General features: G+C 39.8%; 1 protein-coding gene across 3 annotated transcripts in view; it reads left to right on the forward strand.

Moving 5' to 3' along the window:
- Positions 1-24,115, forward strand: part of LOC134742272 (uncharacterized) — a 138,750-nt gene that overhangs the window by 111,702 nt on the left and 2,933 nt on the right. For all 3 annotated transcript variants that reach the window (XM_063675319.1, XM_063675317.1, XM_063675318.1), the window contains one exon: positions 19,536-19,670. In XM_063675319.1, the coding sequence (XP_063531389.1) occupies positions 19,536-19,670 (135 nt within the window). The remainder of the gene's footprint in view (positions 1-19,535; positions 19,671-24,115) is intronic.

Here is a 24,115-nt window from a genome sequence, read left to right on the forward strand (position 1 = left end):
AAATATTTAATAGATATTTGTTGTTTGCTTCAAGAACATAGCGTACTTCCTTTAATGCCGGCAACGCATATTTACGGACGATGGTAATTTTGCCTATGGTAGGCAATGGGGTTGGCAAGTGTCAAAGGTTTGCAGAGATGGCGCCATCATAGCTTGCCCCTTTTTCTCTGAGATTTCCTTAAAGGGCTGGGCATCCAGGTCATAAAAAAAAAACAAAAATTTTACACAATTCTAGGGATTGACAGGGCAAGCCATGGAGACTATATAAAGGAGCCAAATTTCTATGTATGAAAAGTGTCCATCAAAAAACAGTAATTAGGCGGCGCCACCATACACCAAAATACTACCAAAAACAACCTACGTAATTTGGTCAGGTTATTTGTTGCCTTACATGTTATACTCACGTCCCAGAGCCTAACTAGCGCCACCGGAGAGATTAGGAACTATTATTTAAAGCTGAAAGCGGTCACTTTTGCAACAATTCTGCCATAAGAGATTGTCATCCTTTCTATACCATCCATAGGGCAAGCTATGCTGGCGCCATCTGCTGATTATTTCAACCGGCCAACCCCATTTGTATGCCCGTTTATCTCCTGTATCTTAAAAAAACATATTTCCGCGTCTAAACCGTTAGCATAGTCAAGTTACTGTTTCAGGCGATGTATACATTCTATGTCGTCAGCATCGTTTTTGCGGAAATAAATAAAATAAAATAAAAGGCATTGGGCTAGCGTGTGATAGTCGATCGATGCGCATACATTTGGGGCCCGAGTCGGCGCGATGCATAAAACATGCGCGTGCACATCTACAGCGACAGATGGCAGCAGGGTTGCCAGATTTATTGTGAATTTATTTGACAAATTAAACAGCAGTCGAGCATTGAGGTGTATGATTGCTATTACAAATATTTAGTTTTAACATATTTTTAGTATTAAAATATATGTTTTGTAGGCCACTAGTTGCCTGAAGTAAAGTTTTTCATTTCATTTAATTATAAGAAATATTTTTTACGAACCGCACTTACTTCCTTTCCTTTAGAATCCGTCCAAACTCTAAGCTAACTTAGCTAACTCAAAAACGAGTTTGACACCACAATGTGTGGAAGTATTACACATTATTTATAGATGTAATTTTTTTATACTAGGTACATAATTTGATATTTGAGATAAACTTTTTGTCACAAAGTATGCAGACTTAGCTTGGTCCAATTCTCACTCTCACTCTTTTTCACGACTTAACTTTAAAAAAAAACTCAGCTCATAAGAATCGGAAGTTTTTTGAGCGCTGATTTTCTGTAAAATGTAATTCTATATCCCTAGTTCTTGCCAAATTTAGCTGGAGCAGGAGGCCTACTTATTCAAAAATATCTCCTTCGCTTTCACCCCAAGCTTGCAAAAAAAATACGGATAGACGATCTTCGAATTTTCATGTTTGCGAAGCCCCGAATTCCGATAAAATTCAAACCAGAGAGGCAACCCTATCTATAGATCATTGATTTATCCGATACCCGATAAGGTTCGCTGAGATATGATTCTGTGCTTGATAAAATTGAAATTCTGACGTTTACATTGCTGGAGAGTTAGGTATGGGAGTAGTTCTGGACATTGCGGATATTTCCTATAAGGCTATACTTTCACAGTGAATCGCGTAAATATAAGACTCATGTTGGCATTAGAAGTAAGATTTTATCAGATAAATATTTATGCGCGTTATGTAGTGATAAATATTCTAGCAAATTGACTGTAGTTTGTACCAGTCAATACTGTACTTAATGTATTTATCAGTACGGTTTTTTACTCACTATTATTTTTAGTCGCTTTTGGCGACATGTTTCGGATTCTTTGGGAATCCATCCTCAGGCACGAGTGTCCGCGGCGGTTGTACGTCGTGCACTGCCCGCGCCGCCCGCCTGTACTTAATGTATTGGTACTGTATGTATAGGGTTTTTAAAGCACATTTTTTGTTTCCTATTTTGCGGTCAATAAATAAACAACAAAAGTACATTATGTACATAAGAAAACTAAAAACAATTCAAATATATACTAAATAAACCTACTCATATATATATTTTTTGTCTCGTTTTAGCGTGAGTCATCCTTAAATCAAAATTAATCGAACATAAAAAATCGGTAATTGAGAAACATAGACTAAAGTTTAAATAAGTAAATAAATATAAAACTACACCTATCGATTTATCTATTATATGCGTGTTCAATTTTAATAAATTCAAACAAAACGATTTAAGACCTCATTTTCTCCCCATTTCCAAAAGACAGTAATAATATGAATGAGTAAGTTATTATCATTGGCAGCCATAATTTGCAGGTAAAAGTGTATAGTTATAATAATAATGTTACGGTTATGAATATCTTGGAGTCTGCAATCAGCATGGCATGTGAGTGTTGTTCCAAACCGCCTTATAGCCTAGTCGGTAATAGTGCCTACGTAGTAGACACCAACCTTACCACCACCACGTTGTTTAGCGGTCACGCGCACTCCAACAAGCATTATGCCTACACATCAAACAAATATTATCGGTCCGACAGCTGACGGGGGGCTCCGACATGGCTGAATTTATCATAAGCGCCTTTCCGATATCGGATGTCGGAAGGCGCCTATGACAAAAACGGCTGTAGGAGAGTGCCATTGGTATTAAGTCTGCCTTTTTTAGGGTTCCGTACCCAAAGGGTAAAAACGGGACCCTATTACTAAGACTCCGCTGTCCGTCTGTCTGTCCGTCTGTCACCAGGCTGTATCTCATGAACCGTGATAGCTAGACAGTTGAAATTTTCACAGATGGTGTATTTCTGTTGCCGCTATAACAACAAATGCTAAAAACAGAATAAAATTAATATTTAAGGGGGGCTCCCATACAACAAACGTGATTCTTTTTTGCCGTTTTTTGCGTAATGGTACGGAACCCTTCGTGCGCGAGTCCGACTCGCACTTGGCCGGTTTTTTAGTGATAATTATTTATTAAATGTATAAATAAAGAATGAAATGTTTGGGTTTGGGACGACCAGTACGACCTATTTTCCCCCTCGGATGTGCGGGCACACCATCGCTTGTTTTCGTAGGGTCGCAGTTCTAACCTAACCTAGAAGCCTCTTTTCTGGCAATAGTTTGTTTTCGTAGGGTCGCAGTTCTAACCTAATCTAGAAGCCTCTTTTCTGGCAATAGTTTGTTTCGTAGGGTCGCAGTTCTAACCTAACCTAGAAGCCTCTTTTCTGGCAATAGTTTGTTTTCGTAGGGTCGCAGTTCTAACCTAACCTAGAAGCCTCTTTTCTGGCAATAGTTTGTTTTCGTAGGGTCGCAGTTCTAACCTAACCTAGAAGCCTCTTTTCTGGCAATAGTTTGTTTTCGTAGGGTCGCAGTTCTAACCTAACCTAACCCATTACCTCCATCAGGCGACTCTGCACGTTAACCTCCTAAATATCATTAAAAAAAACTTTTAAGCTACTTAGTGTAGGTACCTACACTCTCTCACACTCAGTCATCAGTCGCTCCATCCCTGTCATAAACACAATACCTACATCATAGTTCGAGGATGTGGTCAGGATCCCTTCTGTGTAGTGACCTTCATTGTAATTTCTCTTGGGCCAGTATATCCGAAGAATACGGAATGTTTTATCTCACTTATTAACATTAACAGTAGTGTGTCTTAGACACGCTAAGTTCACTACTACAGCTAAGGACCCTAGTCGGAGTCACCGCGTTCATGAAGCTATTGGAATATCACCTGCGCACACGCAAGTTTGAGCGATGGCGAGACATCACGCACTAATACCTAATGTAGCCTATTTTAGCCTTCATTATGGAACAATATATTATAATAATACGTAAATCAAATATTCATTTATGATAAAGTGTGAAAAGAAATACAAGATAGGTAGATTAAAAAAAAATATAGAGTTAGACCAAGAAAAGTGCAGCGATTTTGACAGCATACGCAGTGCAAGATTTTAAACGTCAACTTCTATGAAATTATGACGTATAAATAACACTTGCACTGCGTGTGCTATCAAAATCGCTGCAGACTTTTCTTGGTTTAACTCTATCATCAAATATGTCTGTTCATAAAGCGAGGTTTAGACTAGCAAGAACTTGCATGCAATTCTCATTACATTGCGGTATCTGATAAACATTTTGAATGCAGTTAACCTTAGTAGTCAGCAACGTAACGTAAATTGCATACAAGTTCTTGCTAGTCTAAACCTCGCTTAAGTCATAGATAGAATTTTTTTAAATTGCATTTTGATAAACACCACAAACACCAAAAACAAATATTGATAACACTTTCTGTCACCCACAGGCTTAGACTAGACTTGAGTGTTATAAAATCAGTTCTGGGTGGTCTAGAAAAAAGTAATTTGTAAGTCCATTTAGTCCATTATCCAATCAATTAGAGTTAAATCAAAGTAAGTACTATTAATGCGTCTCCTACGTTTCTATGTAATTAGGTACTAGGTATCGGATTGGAAGCTAAAGCATCCGCCAGGGACTCAGCTTTCAAAAAGAAATGCCGTTTATTATCTTAGGTTATGCACGGTAAAAATATTACAACCAGTATCGTATCTAGGGTGAGTGGATGCACCTATTCAATTTATTTTTGTTATAATCTTCATATAAAGTATAGTACCTATTTAGAATAAGTACTAAGTGCATGGGCATACCTATGTATACACCCATTTATTTTTGCATTAAATAGTTTACTTGCGGCTATTAAAATAGTAATGTAAGCCTTATCTCAATCTATTGACCTCTGAATCCATCTTGCCTATCCATTTCTGACTTGCTAGCAAAGATAGATATAACTCCGTAATAGATGGATACTGTCTAAGGAAAAAACGTGCCTCGAAAATCACGAAAATTTGATTCTCGATCAGATGGCGCCACTACCTTTGGCCTACTCTCGTATAGAGGGCGTTGACGGTTTCGTTTGTTATTTAACAATTTTAACGCATATCAGTGAAAGGACATGGGTCAAATCATATAAAAACAATTAATGCAAATAAAAAAAATCATTTATCCATACATTTTATCGTATTTTTATAAATCTTCATTTTTAGTTTTAAAGTGTGTCGATAGATGGCAGTGAATTTACTTAGGTTACAAAATTTACTATGACAGTACCGCTCTATCCTATTATATTTATATCCTCTTTGCTTGCTAGCATGAGTTGCGTTTTTGCGATCTCGCGTGCGACTCCATACCTACATCTAGCGCGACTTCAAGTATGGACTTGCGCGCGAGAACGCAACAGATTTCCTTTTTATGTCGATGATAAAAGATTATAATTTTGTATTTATTCGTTATTTAATATACTGATTGCCGTCATTACACTGCGCTACATAAGCACCGTGTCGATAATTAGAAACCGTTACGAGCACTCGTTGGTTTTTTCGCGGTCCTTTCGCACACTAATCACGAGCTTCTGTTTCCCAAGCTCGTATGTGGCGTTATTGTTTAATTAATAAACATAACCTTAAATTCAACTGTGTTGATGTTATTAGGGGAGGTTGGGGCAAAGTGGTGGTTTGACAAAATGTTGTGATTTGGACGTTTAAATTAAAAACTTACGCGCAGTCAGTAACAAAGAAATTGATCGCTGTTTAATGAAAAAATATCCAAATCTGGTTCCATTCATTCCCCTAGTAACATTTACATATACTACCCTTTTTGTTAATAAAAGTCAAATGAGGGTGGATGAGAAAAATCCGATTTGAAGTTAGTGATTAAGCAAAATTGTTCTCTCGCTGTTTTCTTTTAATAAATTTTTGGGTTTTAAAGTGTAGTTTTAACATGTTTGGTCCTTCTAGAACTGGATTGTGAAAGTGTAATAAGTGCAAAAAACAATAGTGTAAAAGGCTAAGTGCTAATTACTGCGAGTCGGTAAGATTAGACTGTAAAGATTAACTTTGATTTCGTGCGCCAGTGAGGTTAAAAACCTTTATAAACTATTTCAATAATTAAGACATTTAAGCAGTGCTAAATGAGTTTTGGACTTCCGATACGTGGACAATATTACTTGCGAATAATATTTATAAAGTGATTTGGACTAATACAATTTCGTTACGTGAACATTTGTGATTATAAACTTTGGTCATTTTAAACTGCATATTTATTGACTATTTCGCCCGGTATAAATAACAAGTGATTTAACTTTACGTAAATTGTATTCGAGGATATACGGGAAAGTGGACTTTGGACATATTTTGTTGTGAATTCGTAATATAAACGTAAACAATGGCTCAACTTTGTGAATCACAAAAAACATTATCGGAACGTATTTCTAAGTTACAAAGTAATACTAAAAAGACGTCTAAATCAAGATATACACATGGTTATTTACAAGCACGCTTAGAAACATTAGAAAATTATTGGTCTAAGTATCAAAATCAATATGAAATGATTAAATCATCGGTTACGAAAACTGAACTGGAGCAATTAGAATTTAATGCCGAAAGTCTGTACGAGACAACTGAAGACATATACCTGGAATTTAAGGGATTATTAAAGGATCATTTGTTAGAATTTACGAAAGGTCAAGGTCAACCACAATCAAATAGTATGCATAGTTGCACAACAAATGATAACGAGACCACTCCGATTAGAACTAAATTACCACCTTTATCGATTCCTAAGTTCGCCGGTAATTATAACGATTGGACAAGTTTTAAAGATTTATTTAAGGCTCTCGTGCATGACAACGTGCATCTAACAACAATTGAAAAACATCATTATTTAAAAACTAGTTTGTCGGGAGAGGCTGAACAACTTCTAAAACATTTTGCACTCACGGAGGCTAATTACGATAAGGCTTGGAGCACACTTGAGAGTAGATACAATAACAAACGTATGATTGTCACTACAATAATTAGCCGCCTTTTAAATCAAAAGAAGATGAACACAGAATGTTTTAAAAGCTTAAAGGAAATTTTAGATACTACGATGGAATGTTTGAATTCTCTCGACAACCTCGGCGTTGATACCTCCACTTGGGACGCAATTATCGTTCATTTAGTTGTATCCAAGTTGGACTTAGAAACACACAAACAATGGGAACAGTCACTTGGATCATCTCAAGATGTACCCACATTTACCGTTTTGTCATCATTTTTAGAAAACCGTTTCCGGTCTATGGAGATGGTAAATGTCACCCACAAAAAAGACCAACCGCAGAAAAAAGACTTAGTTAAAAATATTACAACCCAAAAACCCACAACTATGAAGTCATTTGTCACAGAAGTAAACAGCGAATGCACTTATTGCTCACAAAACCACTATATTTGTCACTGTAAGGAATTCGCCGCATTAGATGTTCCTCAACGTCAGGATTTTATTAAGAAGAATGGCATTTGCTTTAATTGCCTTGTAAAGGGTCACTCCGTTAATGCGTGTAGGCAGAGCACCTCCTGTAGAAAATGTAGTCGACGACACCACACTCTGTTGCACTTCACAAACCCTAACAAGAACACACCATCAGTGCCTGAAAGCGATGCAACAACACCCAGTACACCTGACACAAGCCAAACCACATCAACCGTAGTGTACAAGGCTGAGGTTGACAGCGACAGTGAAGAAGTTATTTTGGCAACCGCGCGAATTGCAGTAAAGTCGAGGAACGGCGATACGATAGTATTGAGAGCACTGATTGATCCGTGCTCGCAGTCAAACTTTGTTACTGAAGCGGCAGCTCAACTGCTTAATCTCGAGCGCACTTCAGTCAACGGAAAAATTACTGGCATATCACCTGTACCAATGACAACAAAGTCACAAGTTGAGTTGAACTTTCATGCCATGAGAAATGAATCACACATAATTACAGCTAAGGCGTACGTCCTTAGACGAATCAATTCGAGATTACCATCACAAGAGCTCCCATCAGATACCTGGCCTTCTTCTGAGATTTCAGATCTTGCGGATCCACACTTTCACAAGCCAGGATCTATCGACGTGCTATTAGGTGCAGTTGTATACGCACATATTATTCTGGATGGAGTTGTAAAACATAATGAGTCTCTGGTCGCTTTGAACTCACGATTGGGCTGGTTGGTAAGCGGCGAGGTTGCGCTGTCTGGCCATCAGTCACACAATGTTATTGTTATGCACACACAAGTCGAAGTTGATCAGTTACTACGTCAGTTTTGGGAGATCAATGAATATTCACAAAACGTAAAGCCTTTGTCACAACCGGAGATGCAGTGTGAAGAGCATTTTAAGAAAACTCACACTCGAAACACTGACGGTCGATATGAGGTTCGCCTACCCTTCAAGGACGAAGACGCTCCAAAGTTAGGTAACTCCAGACAACTTGCCTTGAAGCGCTTACATCAGATGGAGAATAAGTTTAAGCGCAGACCCGAATTTCACGAAGAATATTGCAAGTTCATGAAGCAATATGAGTCACTCGGTCACATGGAGGTCGTCCCTGAAACAGAAAAGAGGAATAGAGCTTATTACCTACCACATCATGCTGTTCTTCGTGCCTCGAGCCTCACTACAAAGCTGCGCGTAGTCTTCGACGGAAGCGCTAAACCTGTAGACGGAAACTCACTGAACGATGAGCTACTTATCGGCCCACCGCTGCAACAAGATATACGAGATTTAGTAACACGGTGGAGACAACATAAGTATTGTCTAGTCGCCGATATACAACAAATGTACCGACAGATACTTATCTCAAGGCAAGACACTGATTACCAGAGAATCTTGTGGCGCGAGTCATCGGAAGAGCCGATTAGAGAATATCGGTTACTTACCGTCACATATGGCAGTTCATCTGCTCCATATCTTGCCATAAGGACTGTTCATCAACTTGCAGAGGATGAACGTGGAGAGTTTCCTGAAGCTGAACTTTTAAAAACTGATCTCTATATGGACGACTTGATGACGGGCTCATCTACAGAAGAAGACACTCAACGGCTTCAATGTCGCTTAACTAAACTATTTAAACGTGGCGGTTTTCTTCTACATAAGTGGTCGTCTAATAGTGAAAAAGTTTTAAGTGAAATTCCCGATTCGCAAAAAGCATTACAAAGTTCAGTGAATATTAAAATGGATGATTCGGTGAAAGCTCTAGGCATAGCCTGGAAACCACAAAGCGATATATTTGAAATGGTAGTTAACTTACCTCATGACAACGACGTTGTTACAAAACGAAGTGTGCTATCTGCGATAGCAAAAACATTCGACCCTCTGGGTTGGCTAGCACCTTGCGTGATTGTGTTAAAAATGTTTATGCAGAAGTTGTGGCTAGCCGGCCTGGACTGGGACTGTGAACTCCCCGGAGACCTGAAAGCTGAATGGCAGACTTACCTGACTAATTTCGAACACATGCAGGCCATTCAGCTTCCACGTTGGTTAGGGATTACAACTAATGTGAAAATTGAATTGCACGGCTTTTGTGACGCCTCTTGCGCCGCCTACGCTGCGGTTATTTACATCAGAGTCATCACGGACAATGAGATAAAAGTAAGCCTGGTCGCAGCCAAAACAAAGGTCGCTCCCGTGAAACAGGTCTCATTGCCACGTCTTGAACTTTGCGGGGCAGTCCTATTGTCTAAATTGATCCCAACTGTGAAATCTAGTCTAAATATTGATGATAATTGTGTGTTTGCTTGGACAGACTCCACAATAGTTTTGGCTTGGTTGCGTAAAACTCCAAATACTTGGAAGCCATTCGTTGGTAATCGCACTACCGAAATCTTGAATGTTACGAATAGTAGTCAATGGCATCATGTTAAGTCTGCGGATAACGCCGCGGACTGCGCCTCACGCGGTATCAGTCCTGACGAACTGATGCAGTCACAACTATGGTGGGAAGGTCCAGCCTTTCTTCGCGAGTCTGTTGAGATTTGTTATCCTAATTTTACTATACCCGAAACAACACTCGAAGCAAAACCGAAAGCAAAAGTTAGTTACTTATGCACCTCTGAACCCAATGAATGTACCATGTACCTCAATAGATACTCAAGTCTACTTAGGCTTATACGTGTGACAGCCTATTGCTTTCGATTTATTCGGCTATGCAAAGATAAGGTTCTTAAAACGAACGATAACATGCAACCGACATACCTGACTACTTATGAAATAAAAAATGCATTAAAAACCTGTATTAGAATGTCACAGTCTGTTCACTTTGAAAGTGAAATAGGATTGCTCTCACAGAGCAAACCTATCCCAAAAAATAGTAACATTCGCTCTTTGAATCCAATCCTAGACAATGATAAAATTATTAGAGTTGGTGGACGTCTTGTAAATGCTCAAATACCACCTGATATAAAGTCTCCTATAATTTTACATCACAAGTGTAACTTAGCAAAGCTGATTGTAATCGATGCTCATTTGAGAACACTACATGGTAGAAATTCACTAACATTGAATCTTGTTCACCAAAAATATTGGATTCTAAGAGCGAAAAACTTGGTAAAAAAGATTTTAGGATTATGTAAACCTTGTTTTACCCAAACTGCCCAAACTATGACTCCGTTGATGGGTAATTTACCACAGTGCAGAGTCAATCCGTCACGCCCGTTTTTAACCAGCGGCGTAGACTTTTGTGGTCCCTTTACGCTGAAACTGTATTCTGGTAGATGCACCAAAACTTGTAAAGCTTACATAAGTGTATTTTTGTGTATGGTTACAAAGGCTATTCACCTCGAGCTGGTTAGTTCTCTATCCAGTGCTGCGTTTTTAGCAGCCTTCAAACGTTTTACTGCTCGACGTGGGCATTGTAAAGACATCTGGAGTGATTGTGGGACTAATTTCGTAGGCGCGTCAAAAGAATTAGACCTTGCGTTCAAAAGCAACAAATCTAATGTCGTTGAAGAAATTGCCCAACTGCTGGCTAACGACAGCACAACATGGCATTTCATCCCCCCTGGTGCCCCTCACTTTGGAGGATTGTGGGAGGCAGGAGTTAAGTCCGTAAAAGGACATTTGAAACGCGTCATAGGTGAATCCTGCTTAACATTCGAAGAGTTTTGCACTCTGACCACACAGGTCGAGGCTTGTGTCAACTCTCGGCCTCTTACGTTAATTAGTTCTACCGTTGATGAACTCCCGTTGACTCCTGGTCATTTTTTGATCGGCGAGGCCCCGGTTACTATCCCTGAAGAATGTATCGTGGATACTCGACCTGACTATTTAAACCGATGGCAAAAGGTGCAACGTATGGTACAAAGTCTGTGGCGACGTTGGCAATCTGAGTACCTTACTATGTTGCAACATCGATACAAATGGTCCCAGAATCACCCCGACATAAATGTTGGTACGGTTGTCTTAGTGAAAGATGATCGTTTACCTCCGGGTAAATGGCTTTTGGGACGAATTGTGGCGAAGCACCCGGGAGCAGACGGCGTAACGCGTGTAGTCTCCTTACAATTTAAGGATCGTGTGTTTAAGAGACCAGTTACTAAACTGTGCCCTCTGCCTCTAGCTGCTTCAGACCCTTAGTTAAGTTATAGTTTATAGTCTTGTTTTGTAGATCCTCACTCTATTTAAGTTAAAGTTAAGATGTTTGTGTTCTCCACGGTTTAAAGGACCCATATAGTCCTTGGGCCGCGGCATGTTTAATGAAAAAATATCCAAATCTGGTTCCATTCATTCCCCTAGTAACATTTACATATACTACCCTTTTTGTTAATAAAAGTCAAATGAGGGTGGATGAGAAAAATCCGATTTGAAGTTAATGATTAAGCAAAATTGTTCTCTCGCTGTTTTCTTTTAATAAATTTTTGGGTTTTAAAGTGTAGTTTTAACAATCGCTGACTGTCTAGCTCATTGAGTTGTAAGAAGAAAACTGAACCGTGTTTTAAGTGATCCGTATCTACTAATATTAAGGTCAATTTGGGAAAGACCATATATAAGAGAAGGCCGTCTGCAGGCTCTTTCGTATATAACGATATATAAAAATCAGGTGATCGGTAGAGAAGGTGTGAAGCTCTTCCTTTCTGTGTCGGAGAGACGTACGTATACAATGTGAGAGTTTTACCCTATTTATGACGGTCTTCCCTGCAATAATTTTTATATGCCGGTCTTCACCAGATTGGCTTTATGTGCTCTGGATGGATATTATATAACGATTTTTTTTATAAGATGGCATAGGTAGGTACTAACTCAGCTAGGTGTGCTGTTTTGATCTGATCTCCCCTTTCTTAAAAAAAATACCTACATAGGTACTTATATTTACTGACTACAAGTGTACGCAAAACCGCAGTTTTCGCACGACTTTACGAGTTTATTGCCATTTTTGCTCGCGCCGACATATCAGCACGATATCTACTCATTAGGGTACATTTACACACTATTAACGGTATAATGTGGTAAGTACCTAATTAGGCTATTTTTCTGTGCGTATTGTTTGGAATTTGTTGCCCTAGATTTATTACAGAGAGCAACACACACACACAGTACACAGTTGATTTGCAATTTAGACAGTTTGGTAATATCCTAAGCCCAAAATCCATATTGGGTACTACGTATAGCACAAACTGTACCCAATATACTTATATTTTTGGACAGAAACTAAATATTTATTTATTTATTTTTTACTACGTCGGTGGCAAACAAGCATACGGCCCGCCTGATGTTAAGCAGTCTCCGTAGCCTATGTACGCCTGCAACTCCAGAGGAGTTACATGCGCGTTGCCGACCCTAACACTCCTCTCCCTCGAGCTCTGGCAACCTTACTCACCGGCAGGAACACAACACTATTAGTAGGGTCTAGTGTTATTTGGCTGCGGTTTTCTGTGAGGTACTCCCCAGTTGGGCTCTGCTCTAGATCTGGAATGACATCCGCTGTCCTGTGCCCTACCACACAAAGCGAGATGTCATTCACAGTGCCCATACCTCTCTTTTGGACGTAGTTTAAGGACATACCCGGGTCCAGTTCGGCGGTCCAAATATATAAATGCCCACGTTGTACGTAGTTTTCTGCCTGTACAACGTACAGCGCTATTGGTTCCCACGCATAAACGGGACGTGAGTGCACCAGTGCGTATGAAAACTATAGAGAAATGCTCAGGGATTAATATGCTCATATAGGTACACTTACAATACCATAGGCTATATAAACCGCAACAGTGTAGGCATAACGTCTAAACTAAAACATGTTGTATTTGGGTAATTCCGACTAGTACTTAAAAAAAATTATACCTCGCCGACGGCAAACAAGCATACGTTACAGCCCGCCTGCAACACTAGGGGCAATACATGCGAGTTGCCGACCTTTTAAACCCGGTACACTCTTTTTTTGAAGAACCCCATACTACCTATAGGATAGGTAGCCCTTCGAGAAAACCTCCTGATGCCGGGTAATTCCGAAAATGGTGTCTAATATGTAAGAATTATGGGTTATTTTTGGAATTAGATACTCGACATTTTGAAGTTTTCGAATTAAGCCGAATACACATTACATTAGGTACTATTTAATAAAATACCCCTGAAAAAGATCAACTTTTACTCTCAAAGACAAAATGTTCATGTCCATGGACAAGTGGGAGTAATATACATACTGATATCGAGAGAAATCATTTGATTTACTCACACAAGCATACAAATGCAAGGTGTCGGTACTATCGGTGTCGGCGTGAGGAACAAAGGCCGAGGTGCCGGGACCTTCGTGTTCGGCGTTGTAGGGAGACTGTCCTGTGCGATGATATGGGATAGCTTCATACCTTCATGACTGAGGATCGTGACCAACACGTCTGTCTGTCGGCGTACGAGTATGTACCTACTCACACAAGCATAGGTACAGCAAGATGTCGGTACTGTCAGTGGCGTGAGGAACAAAGGTCGAGGTGTCGGGTCCTTCATGACTGAGGATCGTGACCAATACGTCTGTCTGTCGACGTACGAGTATGTACCTACTTACACAAGAATAGATACAGCAAGATGTCGGTACTGTCAGTGGCGTGAGGTACAAAGGCCGAATTGTCGGGTCCTTCGTGTTCGGCGTTATATATAGACTGTCCTGTGCGATGAGAAGGACTTATCTTCTCATGACTAAGTATTGTAACAAGTCGTAAGTGTCGGTTCACGTATGACTGTATTCACATAAGCATACAGCAAGGTGTCGGTGTGAGTAAGAAAGGCCGAGGTTTCAGGTGTGTGCTCGTGTTCCAAATTGTATTTAGACTGTCCTGTGATGAAGAGGGATAGCTTCATCACATGACTCAGGATTGTGACCAATATGTCTGTGTGACGTATATAATATGTATACACATAAGCATAAGGTGTCAGTACTAAGTGTCGGCGTGAGGAAAAAAGGCCGAGGACCTTTATCGGCTCATTCAAAGATGAAAATGATGATGAAAATTTCAAGTATTAAATAGTAATATTTCTGTTGGTCAGATCTATATTTGCCAAAGGTTACTATTTTATAGGCAAGAATTTAGTTATTCCCTTGTTATACTGAGATTTGAATGATTCACGGTTAGTTTCACTAGACTTATATATATTCACGTAATCACGGTCTATATTCTATATCCCGGTCAATATAAGTTTAGTGATACTGAGATTCATTTTACATTACTACGACGGTATAGCCACGGTACCCATATCGGCCATATCATATCAGTCCTTAATACCAAGTACATTAAAAGTTAAAATTGCGGCTTGCAGCATCGTAAATAGCCTTCCCTTTTCAATGTGCCATAACAAGTCAAGAAACAGATTTATTTATTAAATAATTATAAATGCACAGTTGCTCTAACCTTCCCATCCACCGAGACCTCAAAGAGATGAGCATGAAAAGGTTAAAGTCCAGAAACCCTCCTGCCCTACAGATGCCCAATCAACAAACCACTTGGAGTTTGGCGGAGGCGTGGCAAGCGGAATGGGAGCACCATGGGGACCAAATAAACCCTCTCATCCATCTCTCACCTCGAACACCTCCTACCGGCTTCAAAGAGCCCCGCCGCGTATGGTCCGCCCTTAACCGCTTTAGAACCGGAATTGGTAACTGTGCACACCACTGGCACAAATGGGGCTGGAGCGCCTCGCCTGCCTGCGACTGTGGATACCCAGACCAGACCATCGAACACATAGTGCTGGAATGTCCCCTCACAAAATACACGGGCCATGTGAGTGACTTCAATATCCTGGCTGAAGAAGCGGCTGCTTACCTGAGTAGGGCGAAATTTTAATTTTAAGTTTATTTTTGTATCCAGTGACATATAACGAAGCCATACGATAAACAAATAAGAAACAGAGATAACGTTGATTATATTGACATTAACAGTAAGGAGATAGTAACGAGGAGGAAATTGCTTCTGTTTCCGAGTAAATTTGGCAATTTAACGCTCTTTAGAACCGGTTTTAACTGTTTTAAGTATGAAAAGCCCTATATAGCGTCATCAAGTATAGCAGCCGTAAGAACTATTGGAAAATGAGCTTGTATTTGGAATTTGTCGCGGTAGAAAACGGTAAAAAATAGAATTAGTTTTCCGGTGGCTATTACTTATGCCTGGACAGTATATTTAAATAAAATAAATAAAAAATATTTAATTCAGACTTTCAAAAAATCCATATTTTGTTAGTGATACTTAAACTAGGGAACCTATAAACTAAGTGTTAGTCTAATTATAACATTTACAACATTTACATAATTAAGAGCTAGCCATAAAAACAAAAACAAACAAATACCTACTTACTTACTTACTTTATTAATTTGTACTGCCTATTACGATATTAGCCCAGTGCTTTAATATAGGGCAGTCGAGGCGTCCAGCTACCATCCTCAGGATGCTGTTACTGCTGCCTCTCACTCGTCTCAGCAAAGAGGCTACCCTCTTGCGTCTGATGGCATGGAAGCCATCCGTGTGCGCCTCTGCAAACATGCCTGACGCACTACAGCGGCGAGGCAGCTTTAGCAACATCCTGAAGATATTATTAAACTGAACACGAAGCGCGTTATAAACACGCTTCGTATGCTTCACCCATAGACTGCATGTATAAAAAGATGTACAATATGCTTTAAAGAGTGTGAGCTTAACTTCCCTTGAACATTTTGCAAATCTACGGATGAGCATGTTGCCTCTGATTGCTAAGGCTCTTCTTTCTCTTTCTATATCTAGGTCATCATCCAACTCCTCTGTTACTATGTGACCCAGATATTTAAACTTGCTAACTATTTTGAGAGGCACACTACTCAGCATGATCGTAGGTATACTTTGAGGGTTGAATTTGCGAGCTTTAAAAACCATCATCTCACTTTTATTTGCGTTATACCTAAGACCATGCCGAGCAGCATAGGTCTCACATCTACAAACCAGTTTTCTAATGGAATTGATCGAGGGGCCGAGCAGCACCATGTCATCAGCATAACTTATGTTGTTTACACAAACACCGTCTATATGGCATCCGACATGCATGCTGCTCAACTCCCCAATCAACTCATTAATATACAGATTGAACAGGATCGGAGAAGTTAGTCCACCCTGCCTCACGCCACATTCTAATTTGTACTGGTCAGACCATTCACCTGCCCATCTCACTTAGTTGACCTGATTGGCGTACCAGAACTTCAGGAGGGACACGCACTCCGGTGACACCGTTGTTTTGGTCAGCTTGTCCCACAGCAAGTCGTATACCACCAGGTCAAATGCTTTAGACAAGTCCAGGTAACATGCAAATATTGGCGTGTTCCTATCCTTGTAGTACCTGACAGCTTGCTTAAGGCATAGGATCGCACTCTCCGTAGACAGGCCTGCCCTAAACCCAAACTGCGCGTCATGTAAGTGTACATGCTTATTGAGATGGTCATTAAGCAAGCTGTCAAGCACTTTAGCGATTACAGTCGCAAGCGAGATAGGCCTGTAGTTCCCAAAATCAGCCACGTCTCCTGTCCTATTTTTAACTAACGGTACAACTACCGTTTTCATTAACTGCCCAGGTAGGTACGCATGCCGTACGCACAACGTAAAGAACATCGCCAATGCACGAGGTAGGTGTACTCCCGCATATTTAAGATGCTCGATACTGAGACCGTCGTGTCCCGGAGACTTACTTACTATATTTTAATACTATAAATTACAGTAGGTACATATGGTGCTACCTTACCACACTAGTGCGATAATTAGCACATTACGTAACTATGTCCAAAATTTGAATCGCCATATGTACTGTAAAACATGTGCGAATAGGTAATTCGTAACTCGTGTCGATTTAAAACACTCCCTTCGGTCGTGTTTCTATTTATCGCCCCTCGTTACGAATTTCCTGTTTTTCGCACTTGTATCGTAATGTAGGTACTATTGTTGCATTGTTTTTCTTTAAATATATTTAAATACTGCCTAACGGCTTTTAGGTTTAATGGTCAAAATCAATGGTCAAAAATAGTTGGTTCAAACCTCGGTTGTACTGTTATAGAGCAGAAAAAAACCGTTCTCTAAAAATATGCAAAAATATGCCGTTACTATACATGTAGATACACAAAATATGCATACAGTCTATTTGTGCAAATACGGCAAAGTTGCTGACATTATAAAAATGTGCGGCACGGATAATGGACTAACCGTCTATATCCCCCTTTTCGGGCCCACGTCTTGGCATTAATATTATTATCCTCGGTATTCACCGAAATGATGGAGGCAGTTGCGGTCACTGCTCCGCGTGCCCTCAGCCGTGACTCCTGCCTGCAGGGACCTATACACCTTTAAACATATCTATCTACACCTTGGCACAGATGTACCAAAGTATGTACATACCTACTGTACTGCAATCATACGACTATTCGACCAGACAATCAACAATAAAACGTGGTAACGCCGTCTCTGATAATTTTGAGCGTTTGAATGGTCGCTGGTTTATTTTGCTGGCGACTAGTGATTTTAATATTTTTGTTTTCATGTCCAAGCCCTCTTTGTAAACAGTATCTAAGCTAAAATGCTGTAAAATAAGTCTGGAACAGACTTAGTTTAAAACAATAAAGACCAAAGTTTTGCTACCCTTGCTATCCAAAAAACGAATTGGATTTTTCGGTTTTTCTATCAAATTTTCGCTTCTAAATGGATCATATCACATTATATTTTATGCTTAAGATTAAAACCACCGAACTTATATAGTACAGTACTTCAAATATGGTCCATGGTTTTTCTTTCATTTGGTTATAAAAATATTTTTTCCATAGAAGTACAGTACATAAACTACATTCAAATAGTAGAACGAAGATGAAGTTACATATGTATAAAAGTTAATTTCGGACCATACGTTTGGACTGTATTTGGGTGCTTTTATGGTAATTTAAATATTTCTGGCACTGGTACACGGTTTTATAGGTAAGTATATTCCGCGGTAACGTGTTACGTGTGCACCCAAGCGTGCTCGATGCGGATTATTTCGACTCCTCTTTTTGCATATCGGCAGAACTTTGCCTTCAACGCGCCGCATGAATGTGGTTTATTTTTAAAGAGCGAGATACAATGTAAGGATGTATATATACGTCTTCTTCTTCAGTCGGTTCCTCAATGCTGAGGATCGTGACATCATGTCCTTCTGTTGAAGACCAGGTTCCTCCATATTTTTCGCCAAGCGCATGGCCTCGTGCTGTTTTAATAAAATTGCATAGGTGCAGTGATTTGAGCAAACCATCTAGTAGGCTGAGGGCCCTGAGGTATAGTGCCTTCAACTTTATCCGTCATTATAACTCTCTCCAGGCTATCGGCTATCCGAGGAGCGACGTGAGAGGTGTCTGAAGTAGGTATATGAGTATTAGGTATATCGTTGACAACCGGCGTTTTATGCGTAGCTCTTTCAATTTTGACTGATTAATACGCATAGCTGTCCAAGGTATCCGTAAAAGCCGGCGCCAACACCATATCTCAAACGCTCTGATACGCTTGATCAAGTTTGCTCGATTAGTCCGTCTCACAACCATAAAGAAATTTAATATTTGGAACACCAGAGAGCGCACAAGTTTGACCTTCGTCTTCATACCTTCATTCGTCTTGATCTTTCCTGATCTTATCTAACCGAGCCATAACTTTCCCGTCACAGCTACCATCGCTAGATATAAGTGAGCCTCGACTACCGCGGTAGGTGAAGGTGCTGACACAATTAAGTTGTTGTAGTTCAAAACTTCGTGGAGGAGGTTTCTTCCGGTACACAAAACACGTGTGTACGATGTATACGCACCGTGTAAGGTTTCATCGGATTATTGTTTAAGAACGTGACAAGCAACTATAATAAGACAGTCACGCAAAATATAATCGGCTGATCGGCTACTAGGATACCTAGGCGATCCTGTACTTCGAACGTGCGATATGTCAGGGTTAAGGTCTTTAGATGTGATCTTAGTAGATGTCGTGTACTTTTCCACATAGCGCATTCTGCTATAGTCACAGAACTCACAGAATAAGTAATAGTATATATAGTGTCCTTGTTTTCAATCGGAAACACGACCATGACATTCCAGTACTAACTTAGTTTTATTTATCCTGTGTGTCCTTCTCTAAGAAATACCTCCCCATGTGGATTAGGTATTCCAAATTTAAAAAAATCTTGCGACTAACATAAAATTTTGTTTGTTACAGCACGCTGCGGGAATGCGGCGGCAGCGCCTTGCTGGTAGCAGCAGAAGCAAGGGACGGGTCCTGGGGCGCCGCCCCTCGTGGAACGGGACTGTGTATAGATTGGACGCGTGATAATACCCTGAGGGTTGGAGACAGGTTAGTCGTTTTTTCAAAGGCGTTTTTTTAGTTTCGTTGCTCTGATATAGTTCGTCTGCACATAACCTCCATGATTTGACATGGCAAACTAACTTACTAGGTTAGGCACCCAGCAGTAGGTACCTAGAATCTTCAGGTTCGTTTCCAGATGTTCATCAGAAGTCTTTATTTAGTTTAGCAAATTACCTATATGTAGTTTTATTATTATTTAAGTGACGAGTATGTCACATGACTATTAAAATAACTCCCACGGATACAGAGATATATTCACGTCAATTATCTCATGGAATTTAGCCATGCTAATCAAGTGATAAGTGTAAACCGCGGAAAATACCATCTCCTTATAGAGCTAGTCAGGATAAATTTATGTTTCACGCATACTTAGGTACGCCAATCGAAAAAACCTGTCTATTATCGATTCGCTGAAGCTTGTATCGGTTGAAAATAGGCACTTGAGCAGTCTGGCTCTGAAACGATGTAAGAGTGGTTAGGTTTTGTATTGTTTATGGCGTTTTTGAGTTGAGTGTGTCGGGGGCCAATCATGTGGCGCCGAGCGTGTGCGATACCATCACGATGCGCTGATTGTGGGATCGACCACGGCGTATGCGCACAATTTGCGCATAACGAGCTTTAAGACCAACGCAGACATGAATTCAGTCAGGATATGGTTCTGCATACATTTATATTTCTTTTCTATAGGTGAGAGAATAAAATGGTCATATTTGCGCGACCATTGGACCGTTGCCTGAATTTATTCAGAAAATGATTCAGCATTTGTGTTCAGATGAGTCTGCGATGGCTGGCCCTTACTGTGGTGTCTTTCCGACTCGGTAGAATAAGGATCAGACCAGTATAAATGCACTCTAGTACATAGTTGTTACGGATGTAGAGTTCATGTTACATTATTTTGACATAAAGCTCCATTTACTTAAGCCGACCAAATTAGTAATCGGGAATAAGTAAATGGCCATGTCAAATGAACGCTTACTACCCCAGCCTACCTCCCCAGCGTGTGGCACTTACCGCTAGCACCGACTTTCAGTGCAGGGTTATGGTTTATTCAAAAGCTGTATCACGACGATAAACTAAAAAGTTCGAAAAGCTATCGATAATTTCATGAAAATTTCACAGTGGAAACTTCATTCGCCATTCAAAAATGTGAGTAGGTATGCAAATTTTTTTTCCTGTCGACACATCTATTTATCAGCATAACTATTTGGAAGTAGGAAGACTTCCAGTTGTCGATTCAAAACGAGACCTTACAAATTTGATATCATTACAGTATAAGTAAATTATGTAAATGCAATGTAAACGAGTAGATGGCCGGCGGGGTGCCATTTGTCGCCGTCTCATTTGAATGTGCGGGCGCCTTCAGTCGCTCATAACAATCACAATTGCTTACCGAGCACGGGCGCTCGAAAAACTTCGCCGTAAAGCTCACCACAGACACGAGGGAACTCGGAGCATATCTACTTGTCTTCTACTATTTGTCCTGACAGGTTTCATTCTATTAGTTCTTCAAAATCTCCCTTTTCCGTTTTAATCTGAAACCGTCCGTCGGTTGCTATGCGGTCCATATGCTAGTGCCAGAAAGCCTACCGCGAAAAAAGAAATTTCGTTATCTGCCTCTCTATCACTCTTACATATTCGAGCTATAGAGAGGCAGCGGGGCTACCGCGAAAACCGATTCGCAAATTGCCGGGATCTTTCTCTTTTACTCCAATGTAAGCGTAATTAGAGTGACAGAGAAAAATGCCCGCAATTTGCGAACTTCGATTTTCGCGGTTATAGCCCAGATAACGAAATTTCGGATTTGTACTCTCGGAGGTTGCAATGTGCGTCGTAATTTGTACATCTTATTATTTGTACCATGTAATTTTTAATATGTATATTTGTACAATAAAGAGTTTACTACTACTACTACAAAATAAATTGCCAAGCTCAAAAAACGTATTATAATGCCGACTAGCACCATGCATTTTTTACAATTTATGTGGAAACGAATCACCTGATGGTAAGCCGTCGCTGATGGACACCCACAACACAAGAGAGGTTGTAAGTCCGTGGCCGGCCTTAAGATCTTTTCTTGAAGGTTTGTAGGTCGTATCGGTCCGGAAATACCGCAGGCGACAGTTCATTCCACAGTTTAGCTGTCCATTATTTAGTTTAGTTTATTCAATTTAATCAAATCACAAGGTGTATTCTTCCACAGTCTAGACAGACTACTTAATAGACATTCCGTTACGTACCCCGAGGTTTCGAAGTTCTTCTTACATTGGTTTGCCCGAGAGCTAGCGCCCGCTACGCAGCCAATCTCACGGTCAGTTATTACTGGACAAATTATTGCGATTGCGGACAAGTAATGAGCCGGGTGTATTGAATGTTCGTGTGGGATGATAGGATAAGTGGATTTCAGTAGTGAGATGGTTCGGGAAATGTTTAGCTGCTGATTTAGCATATGATAAGGCTGTGCACGCTATCAGATTAGACTGAGATGTAGCGAGGAAGAGCAAGTTTTTTTAAGAACATGTAAGGTCATCGACGGATAAGATTTCGAAATGCCTATTTCTCCGATAGTAATGCATGCACGCATTAATGGGAGGAGGAAGGTGCGTGTTAGTGAAATTAAGAGGTGCTAGGATCGTAGTTTGAGGGATGAGTCCTGAATTTTTGAATCTTATCCGAACATGGAAATGAGATACCTATATGATTCCTTCCCAGTTGTCCCTAATTATACATAGTATTTTTTTCGTTTCGGCGATATCTTCAGTGGTAACAGTTAGAACCATATTTTCCCACTTTTTAAGAGTAACGGCACAGATCATATAATTCTAGGCAAAAATAGATATAACTCCGCAATAGATGGATACAGTAAGGAAAAAACGTGCCTCGAAAATCAAGAAAATTTGATTCTCGTTCAGAGGGCGCTACTAGCTTTGGCCAACTGTCGTATAGATGGCGTTGACGGTTTCTATTGTTATTTAACAATTTTAACGCATATCAGTGAAAGAACATGGGTCAAAATCATAAAAATAATTAATGCAAATAAAAAAAACATTTATTTATATTTAAATATTTATTTTTAGTTTTAAAGTGTGATGGCAGTGAATTTACTGGGGTTACAAAATTTACTATGACAGTACCGCTCTAGTATAAGTTACTCTATGTTCTAGGTAACGGTCACGAAAAAATCTATTGTGGGAATAAATGGGAACAGGGCGTAATACTGACACATTTCATCGCATTTATCTCTGTCACACTTAACATACTTATCATCTTTGACAGATGTTTAATCTCTAGCCTTATATAACAATGATTACCCTCCTTTGCCCTGGAGCACAAATTAATTCAAACTACATGCAGTTCTCAGCAATTAGATGCTAAGTTTGTTGCTCAACAAACGTGTGGCCATTAGGTCGCCTATCTGTCAACGCCGGCGCAGCGGATAGGTCTTAGTAGGACATGTACTTACGCTTAGCTTGTTTTTTTTACAGATCGACCTAGCCCTAAACAAAGCTTGAAATAAAACTATGAAAACGGATTATATCGCGTACATTGAATTTATAATACATCCCGACGTTTCGAACACTTTACAGCGTTCGTGGTCAACGGGTGACTGAGGAAAAACTACAAAGTGCAAAAATACCCACATACTAAAAATAAACAAAGCTTCTTCTATAGGTACTAAGCGACGACATATACGTATATAAATAGATAAATACATCCATAAGATGCCATTAGGATTGCGACTCCAGAAGTGTTATTTTTTAGTTTTTCAGTATTACCATCGCACCTGCTCTGTAGACATACTGATAGGTAATGATGAAATGAACTTATGGAAATGAAATACTGGCCAAATATTCTGCACTGTGTCTATCACATTAGTCTATGTCAGCTGTATCATGTATTTATTACCCTCAATTTACATTTTTATGCACATAATTTAAACTTCATTACGCAAGCGTTAATAGTCGTAAAGATGCGACCCGGATTAGGAACTTTCACAAAGGAGTCTGTAATCTTGATAAAGATAAAACGATAAGGCATTCACTCCAAAAGAAAAGTAGTATATGTCTATACGGCTCATAAGGAGATAGTACGTTCCTTAATTCAAACACGTGCATAGCTTGCACGCATCTTCCCCATGATAATTGATAGTTCTTAAGCCTTATTCCGAGTACTTAAAGTCTACGATTGGTTAGTGTTGTTAGTACGCTCTCTTTCACACGCACGCGAGTAGTCGGTAGAATTTCGCTCATGGCAAAAACGCCGGGAGCACGCCATCAGTAATGAAGATGCATTGTTTTTGTTTGACTCGGAGTATGCTGTACACTTACAAGTTATCCCTGGAAGTCGTTACACATACGAGGGATAGCAGGTTTTTTCGTGGCTTTTCATAATTTTCCATGATTGCCTGATGGTTATTTTTCTCTTTTACTTTATCA

The sequence above is a fragment of the Cydia strobilella genome, chromosome 6 (genome assembly GCF_947568885.1).
Source record: "Cydia strobilella chromosome 6, ilCydStro3.1, whole genome shotgun sequence".
NCBI classification, from domain to species: Eukaryota; Metazoa; Arthropoda; class Insecta; order Lepidoptera; family Tortricidae; genus Cydia; species Cydia strobilella.